The sequence below is a fragment of the Myotis brandtii genome, unplaced genomic scaffold, assembly GCF_000412655.1.
Source record: "Myotis brandtii unplaced genomic scaffold, ASM41265v1 scaffold729, whole genome shotgun sequence".
NCBI lineage: Eukaryota > Metazoa > Chordata > Mammalia > Chiroptera > Vespertilionidae > Myotis > Myotis brandtii.
The window spans coordinates 281,425-290,051 of record NW_005370880.1 but is presented as its reverse complement, the minus strand read 5'-3'; the positions used below and the strand labels follow the sequence as shown (position 1 = coordinate 290,051).

The 8,627-nt window shown below is 51.9% G+C and overlaps 2 protein-coding genes across 2 annotated transcripts in view; one reads left to right on the top strand and one right to left on the bottom strand.

Annotated features, from left to right (window-relative positions):
• Positions 1-5,881, top strand: part of TRIP10 (thyroid hormone receptor interactor 10) — a 19,671-nt gene extending 13,790 nt beyond the window's left edge. The window contains exon 15 of the mRNA XM_005882596.2: positions 5,593-5,881. Within this exon, the coding sequence (XP_005882658.1) occupies positions 5,593-5,639 (47 nt within the window). The 3' untranslated portion in view covers positions 5,640-5,881. The remainder of the gene's footprint in view (positions 1-5,592) is intronic.
• Positions 1-8,627, bottom strand: part of SH2D3A (SH2 domain containing 3A) — a 13,329-nt gene that overhangs the window by 1,095 nt on the left and 3,607 nt on the right. Inside the window, 9 exon segments of the mRNA XM_014530261.1 lie at positions 425-610; positions 1,063-1,174; positions 1,260-1,321; positions 1,324-1,421; positions 1,563-1,678; positions 1,800-2,278; positions 4,287-4,363; positions 4,717-5,066; positions 6,674-6,810. Of these exon segments, the coding sequence (XP_014385747.1) occupies positions 425-610; positions 1,063-1,174; positions 1,260-1,321; positions 1,324-1,421; positions 1,563-1,678; positions 1,800-2,278; positions 4,287-4,363; positions 4,717-5,066; positions 6,674-6,742 (1,549 nt within the window). The 5' untranslated portion in view covers positions 6,743-6,810.

Below are 8,627 nucleotides of genomic sequence, written 5' to 3'. Positions count from 1 at the left end.
ATTGATTGGTGGAGGTGAGCTCAGCCAGGGTGCATGGGGATGACACTCTGTTTCTAGTTTGAGCTGCTAGGGGCCCCACCTAGAGGCTGGGCCTGGAGATGGAGCCGCCCCAGGGTCAAGATTTGGGGTCCTGGGCCACCCTGTGCGACAAACTTGAAAGTTGGAATGGGTGGGAGTGGGACTCGTGGGTGTGACTGGGGGTCGGGGCCACCCTCTTTGAGTGTAGGGCACTTCCTGTCATCACTGCTGGTTGCAGAGCTGGCTTGGGGGCCCCTGAGAGGAGCTGTCCCAATTTGGGTGAGATTTTGGGAGGCGTGGCGGGAGACTATGGTCCCTGGCACGGTTTGGGGGCACCAGGTTAGAGCATGCGGGTTGCTCCTAAGGCCAGGACCCTCTGGCAGCCCAGCGCAGAGGGGGCACTCACCTTGCAGGCGCTGGGCCGCGGCCTTGCGGAATTTGGGTGCGTCCTGGGCCATTTGACGCGCCCCCTGCAGGGTGCGCAGCAACTGCTCACAACTCTCATCTAGCGGCCCCGGGACTTCCTCACCTTCCAGCAGGCGCACCGCGGGGGCCACGTGAGGCAGCGCCACCTCGCCAGGGTCGCAGGGTCCTGTGGGGAGAAGGGTCTGGAGTGGGCCTTGGACAGGGGGCAGGGCCTAGGGTGGAGAGGGTGGGGCATTGGGCCAGGCACCCTCGGACTAAAGTAACCAGCAGGACTTGGGTCGGCAGACTTGAGCCTAGCAGAGCTAGATTGAGTCAAGGGCGTGGCATAAAGCAGGCGCGGGGCCTAAGGGCTGGGGCCAGGACTAGCCCAGTGCATAGGGTGCAGAAGGCAGAGCTTATGGTAAAGGGGCGGGGCCTAGGGCACAGTGAGGGCGGGGCCCGGGGATTGGATCCAAGGCCCAGTTAGTGCAGAAGGATGGGCCTGGGGCGAAGGGGACCGGAGGGGGCAGGGCCTGGGGCGAAGGGGCGGGGCTAACGACCGGAGCCGCGACTTGGCCTAGGACTGGGTGAGGATTCTGAGTTTGAATTGGTGCGCCAACTCCAAACGATGCCACTCACCGGCGCCCTCATCCAGCGCCCGCATCAGCGGCTTCAGCTCCTGCTCGAAGGCCACTGCGGCCTCGGTGTGGCTCCTTCGGAGCTGGCGCCACGTTTGTTCCAGCCGGGACACCTGGGGTAAAAATCCTGAGCGTGCCTCCCCTTCCCCATCACCTGCACTCGCTCGGGCTTCCTCCCCATCCCTGCACCCCATGCACCTGGGGCATGAGCAGGACGCCCATGACAGCGGCCAGTCCGGGCAGGTCCCCCGCCGCCTTTGCCCCAGCTCCACCAGGCCCCTCAGGGCGGCTGTGCGCTCCTCCAGCGACCCCGTGCAGCCCAGCACCGCCAGCGCACCGGCCAGCACCAGCACCTCGTGTCTATGGAGGCAGAGGGCAAGGGTCTGGGGCCGTGGGGAGGTTTGTATTTGGGGGTGAGGAAGGACGGGAGGTGGCATTGCCCACCCCTCTCTCAGAGTAGGGAGATTTGGAGATCGTGGGAATTCCCAGTGGCTGGCTCACCTTTCCAGCAGTTCTGACCTCAAGCGATGGCCATGGGGAAGTGTGAGCAGCTCCAGGCCAGAGGCAACCCCCATGGCATCCCGCTGAGCCTTGGTCACTCCCAGCAGGCCGGCAGCCTGGCAGTAGGGGAGTTGAGGGGGGCGTGGGGAGGACAAGTGAACAGAGTGAGTATATGGATGTGAGGTACTGTTGGGCCTCGCCCCAGCCTAGGGAGAAGGGATCTGGTATGTGATTCACCTTGCAGTCTGCCAGTAGCAGGTGGAGGGCAGTGCTCCCAGGATGGTGCTCCAGGAACAGGCCGCGGAGAGTATGCAGGACTTTGGGCTCCAAGGGCCGATTCTGGGGGCCCAGAAGGCCAGAGGATTTGCTCGGGTGGCAGAAAGAGATGTCTGCCTGTGGTCTTGCGAAACATCTCTCCTCCTCCTCCTCCTGGGCCTCCCACCACGGGGCTTCTAGCTCTGGGCATTGGTGGCCAGGGGGTGTCCCCCGGGCGCTGGGCACTCGGAGCACCAGCTCACAGTAAGTTGGGGGTTGTTCAGAGGCATCTGGCAGCACCAGTGAGGACTTTCGAGGTGGCTTGGTTGGTGCCTTGGCATGAAGCTGCCCATCTGAGGCACTGAGGCTGTCAGCAATGGATCCCAGGGGAGCCGGGGTCTTCAGCAACACAGGGTCACTACCCATGCAAGACAGGGCAAGTGTGGGCACAGTGGAGGCTCCTGGGGGTCATACAAGGCAGGGTGCAGGAGGTACACAGAGAAGATAGTTGGGTGGGTCCTGGTTCATCCACTCATTCAGGCAATTCCCGGGCATCCCTACCTCTCTTGGTGTGGCTTTGAACTTTAACTACTTCTCCAGTATAAATGCTACACACTTACCAATGGTTTGAAAATAAACTTTCTTTGACACTTAAATAGTTTTGCGAATTCTGAATACCACATTTTAAATTTGAATCCTTTGTTTTTGTCCCTCTGACTGAAGATGGTAAAGCACTGACATTACAAAATTAAAATAAAAACATATTAATCAAAATTCAAAAAACTACATAAACATTTTATCAAACCTTCAAATGATGTCTTTGGTTAAGTGTGTGGCATGTTTACTTCCAAGGTTATTAGAACTTAAAAGTGCACCCAGACTTCTGGGAGATTCTGTACTTACAAAGTATTTCAATAGACCTTGTTATAGGGGCTTAACAACTTCCCACAATTCCTAGCTCACTCTGAATACAAGCCAAAGTCCTCACAGTAGCCCAAAAAGCTCTTAAAATCTGAGCCCCAGATCTCTCTCTGACTCTCCCCTCTCTCCTACTGCTCCAGCTATACTCACCTCCTTTTGGTTGAATGGTTAGTTCAAACTCTTGTTCTGGCCCCAGGACCTTTGCACTTGCTATTCCTTCTCCCTAGGCCACTCTCAGCCCCCAGTTATCTACATCTTTCCTTTCTTTACATTCTCAAAATATTTCTCCACGGTGCCTTTCCTGACTACTACTTAAAGTTTCCTCTACTCTGTTGTACTTTTAATTTTTACCCCAAATCTATATATATATAGAGCCAGGGGCCATCACATCCAAAACAACCAAACGGACTGAGTGGGGCGACAAGGTCAGCTGGGGGGTTAGTGAGGGATGACCAAACGACTGAACACCAGGCTGCATGGGGCGACCAGGCCGGCAGGGGGGTTAATGAGGGGCAACCAGGCCGGCAGGGGGGGCTGTGAGGGGCGACCAGGCCAGCGGGGGTGGCAGTTGGGGGCAACCAAGCCAGCGGCGGGGGGGGCAGTAAGTGGCAACCATGCTGGTGGGGGGAGAACAGGGGCAACCAGGCCGGCGGGGAGGGGCAGTTAGGGGCGATCAGATTGGCAGGCAGGGGTGGTTAGGGGTGATCAGGCTGGCAGGGGGGCTAGTTAGGAGCCAGCAGTCCCAGATTGTGAGAGGGATGTCTGACTGCTGGTTTAGGCCCGATCCCTGCCTGCCTGCCTGCCTGATTGCTTCTAACTGGCCCCCCTGCCAGCCTGGTTGCCCCCAACTGCCCCAAGGGGTCCCGGATTGGAGAAGGTGCAGGCTGGGCTGAGGGGACCCCCCCTCCCGTGCACAAATTTTGTGCATTGGGCCTCTAGTCATATATAATTGACTTTGTTGTTCTTGATCTGTCTTCCTCTAACAGGATGTTAGCTTCACTAGGGCAGAAATCTTTGTCTTTCTCATTCATCAATGTATCTCAGCACCTAATACAGTGCCTGGTACACAGAGAGGGCTCATGTTGAATGGGATGGGGGATGGACAGGGCAGACGAAGCAGACTGGGCATGAGGGAGGAGGAGACCTCCTTTAGGTAGGATGATTAGGGTAAACAGTTTTGAAGAACTCATATTGAGTGAGGAGTCAGAAAAAGATGAGGGGAATGGGCAAGAATAATTAATGCAAAGGCCCTGAGGCAGGAACAAATTTGAAATGTTCTAGCAACTGAAAGGAAGATTGTGTTACTGGAGTGAGGGCATATGGCAGGAGTTATTAGGGAGGTCAGCCATGGTCAGAACACATAGGGTTTCTTAGAATAATTGTAAAACCACATTTTTTTGCACCTACAAAGTTCCTATATGTTTTTTAAACCACTTTGAGAGTATCAGTGTCCCCATTTCCCAAAAGACTAAGTCACCTGCCCAAGATCACTCAAGGGATGAGGGGCAAAGAAATTTCTGAGCCATGGGCTGTCTGGCAGACTCTCACCTGGTTCAGAGTGGCCTTCTCTTGACCTTCCCACATGTTCCAAACCTGCAGGCTGACTGTCACTCCACTTCCTAGCCCTGGGGGACAAAGATGGGATAGATGTGAAGTCCCAGCCTAAGCAGGTCCACCCCCACCAACGCCCCCAAACCCCTACCTGCTGTCACTCAGGACCATTGGATCTCAACCAGAGTGCTCTACCCCCAGGGGACTTGGCAACGTTAGGAGACACTTTTTGTTTGTCACAACTAGGGAGTGGGGTGGGGAGGATTTTACTGGCATCTAGTCGATAGAGACCAGGGATGCTGCTCACCATCCTATAATGCACAGGACAGCACCCCTCCCCCCCAAACCAAGAATGATCTGCCCCCAAGTGTCAATAGTGCCGAAGTGGCACTTGGGTGTCACAAGAAGGTCGGGAGCCTGTGAGTACCTGAGTAGCTCTATCCGAGACGGGCTGTCTAAGAGGGTTTCCTCACTAAAGCTGCGTTGAATAGGCCCTTGCCGTATCACTGGCCTGGAGGCCACAGCCCCTGTAGCCTGGGTCAGTGGACGCTGGCCATTCACATAGCTGCGAATCAGGGCAGGCAGGCTCGGGAAACGCTCATCCTCCAGCTGAAAGAGGGCTGTGGGCCGGCCTGGCCGGGGACGCAAGGCCACACGAAGCACCTCAAAGTGTAGGGCAGAGCCCCGCCAGCGGCAGGAGATCACAGGGTGGTCCCCACAGGTCCTAGACGCACGAACCAAGAAGTCGCCATCTCGCTGAAGAAGAGCCTCTGCCTTCTGGGGATGGAGAACAGGGGGCAGGGGGTTTAGGTATGAGCCCAGATCAATAGTTCATGGTACCTCAACACCCCTACCCCCCAAAAAAGCCATCCCAGAGACTGGGTAGTTTTGTACCAAACCATTTACTCTTCTCGTGGGCACACCTCTGGACTACATTTCCCAGGCTCCCTTGCACTTAGAGCTATCATGTGACAAGATCTGATCAATGGGAGGAGAGTAGAAGTACAGTGGGGATTGTCCACACTTGGCCCATAAAAACCCTCCTGCAAAATCCTATCGGTCCTGTTCTGGCCAGTGTGGCTCAGTTGGTTGAGTGTCATCTAGTGCAACAAAATGTCACTGGTTTGATTCCCCTTCAAGGCACATACCCAGTTTTCAGGTTGGACTCCCTGTCCAGTGTGCTGGTGTGCAGGAGGCAACCCATGGATGTGAAACATCAATGTTTCTCTCTCTCTCTCCCTCTCTTCTCCTCTCTCTAAAGTCAATAAAAAAATATTTTTAAAAATATTTTTAAATCCTACAGATTCTGTCCCGTATTTGTCAGCTGATGTCACCAAAGCTCTGGGGTAAGGCTGAGCCACAAGATAGAAAGGTCCTGACTGTTTTCTGGAGCTCCACATCCTCAACCACCTTGGACTGTGACATAAACAAGCCCTAATTGTGTATTGTGTTTAGCCAGTGACACCTGGGAAGGGTTTGTTACAGTTGCTAGCTGATATTGACTGGTACTGCTTTTAATCTGAGTGAATATACTGGCTTGCTTTGCAAATGTGACTTCAAAATAAGCCATTATTTGGATTCTTCCAGTGTGTGACCCATAAATCCTGTATAAAAATTTCAAGCTGTCTTATGACTAGTGTGAAAACAAACAGGGGCTGAGGGCTCTGACGCCAGAGAGGCAAAGCAGAGCTGGTGATAGGGGCTGGGGACTGAACAATATATGCAGTGGACACATGTGTAGCCCTACTGGACGCCAGGTGCTGCTTCAGGTGTAAAACATGAACTCAATTAATTCTTTACCAAAGGTAAACAATAGGTACTATTAGCCCCATTTTACAGATGAGCAAACTGAGGTCCAGCAAAGTTAAATACCTTAGACTAGGTCACACAGAATGTAAGTTGTAGGGCTGGGATTTAATCCCAGGATGTCTGACTCTAGGGCATGGGATTTTAACCACTAGCTATACTGCCTCTCATGATTTGATTGGATGCCCAAAGTCCTAGGACTCCTGAAAGTGACACCTGAATTGAAGATGAGAGCAGGGAGCCTTGAATTGAGGGGAAGATGGGGCCTTGGTGGCCACAGGTGCCTGGGACCCAGAGAAAGAGGGAGACAAGCAGAGCCAAGGGGTGCTTTGAGGGAGCTAGGACCTTCTTTAATCTCCATTACCATCCTCAACACCATCCCAAAGAAAGTGATAATTTAAATATAAGGAGCGATGTGCCACACCAACCAAGCTTCAAGACAATCCCCAGTCCCCCAGCCACCACTTCCAACAGCCCTTGATCCTAAATCCCACATCTAGGGCCTAGGAGTCTCCGGCAGGTCATGGGCAGGAGAGGCTCCCCATCACATGGTGCTGAGGGCCTGCAGGAGGCAGTACCTGGCGGGACAGGAGACCGTGGTACCAAGGTTGGCTGGCAAAGTCCTCTCCATTCTGTGGCACCTGCATGAAGCTTTTGGGGGCAATGAATGTTGGAGCTGAGCTCTGCACTTTCAACGGGCCTCAGTCTTCCACGTCTGTAAAATGGGAATAATTATTCCTGCTTCCTGAGTGGCTGAGTCAGCCTTTCTATGCTCCTCTTATTTTTTTATTATTATTACTAGTGTTCTCTATAATAGAAGTGTCAGAGATGAAAGAAAATTAGTAAAATGTATATGAAAATCTCCCTCCTGTCAGAGTCTGGGGCGTGCTGTGGGACCCAGAGTCAAGTCCCCGCCCACCTGCGCACACCTTGCAATAGCACAAGACCCAGACCTGGCCAGCCCTACCCCCGTCAAGCCCTGCAGGGCAGGGGGCGCAGCCTCAGGTCCCCTGCCAACCCCCGCAAGGCAGGGGGCATGGCCTCAGGTCCCCTGGTCTAGCCTCAGGTCCCCTGGCCCGGCCTCAGGTCCCCCGGCCCTGGCGCCGGGGTGGGGCACACGTCCTCAGGTCCCCCTGCCCCAGTGTGAGGGCCAAGCCCCGCAGGGCAGGGGGTGCAGCCTCAGGTCCCCTGTCAACCCCAGCCAGGCAGGGGGCATGACCTCAGGTCCCCCGGCCCAGCCTCAGGTCCCCCTGCCCCAGTGTGAGGGCATGACAACCATTTGCATATTAGCTATTTATTATATAGGATTTTTTAATATGGAACATTTCATGAATTTGCGTGTCATCCTTGCACAGGGGCCATGCTAATCTTCTCTGTGTCATTCTAATTTTAGTATATGTGCTGCCAAATTGAGCACAGTTTTTGTTTTTGTTTTAATTTGTTTTTGTGTTCCTCTTAGTTTTGGAGACAGCAGCCCATATCCTATCAAACCTTAAAATGCATTTTTCTCTCTTTCTCTGTATATGTGTATATATGTATATTACATACATATATAATATTCTAAATTAAACAAGTTAATCATAGTCAGATTTATATATATATATGTATATATACCAGCAATATAGATATAGATATAGATATAGATATAGATATAGATATAGATATATGCCAGATTACAGTTGACGCTTGAGCAATGCAGGGGTTAGGAGCGCTGACCCCTACACAGTAGAAAATCTGTACATAACTTTTGACTTCCCCAAAACATAACTACTAATACCCTGTGACTGACCAGAAGTCTCACTAATAACATAGTCAATTACACATATTTTGTATGTTCTATGTATTATATACTATCTTCTCACAATAAAGTAGGATACAGAAAAGAAAATGTTATTAAGAAAATCATAAGGAAGAGAAAATACATTTAGAGAATTTATTGAAAATAACCTGCATAAATAAAAGAAAATGATCTGCATAAAAGTGGACTGTGCAGTTTAAGCCCATGTTGTTCAAGGGTCAACAGCTGGTATATATAAAATCAGGCTATGAGTCACTTTAATTTAGAATTGGCTGTGATTTCGTGGAAACAGCCATGCATTCACTGGGATTTTTGCAAAGGGAGAAGATCTATTCACGGATTTAAAATATAATGGTATTTTATGCAGATGACATAATGATCCATGTTATAGAAATTTAATGGACTAATTTACTCAAACCCACTGTATGCCAAGCGCTGTTCCAAGTGCTAGAGAACCAGCAGTAAACAAAACAAACGAGACCATTGCCAGTCTAGTGTGGGAGAGAGCGATTAAGAAAATAAATAGCCCAGCGGGCATGGCCCAGTGGTTGAGCATCAACCTAAGAAACAGGTCAGGATCCAATTTTAGGTCAGGGCACATGCCAGGGTGCAGGCTCTACCTCCAGTAGGGAGCATGCAAGAGGCAGCCGTTTAATGATTCTCTCTCATCATTGATGTTTCTATCCCTCTCTCCCTCTTCCTTTCTCTCTGAAATCATACATATATATATATAT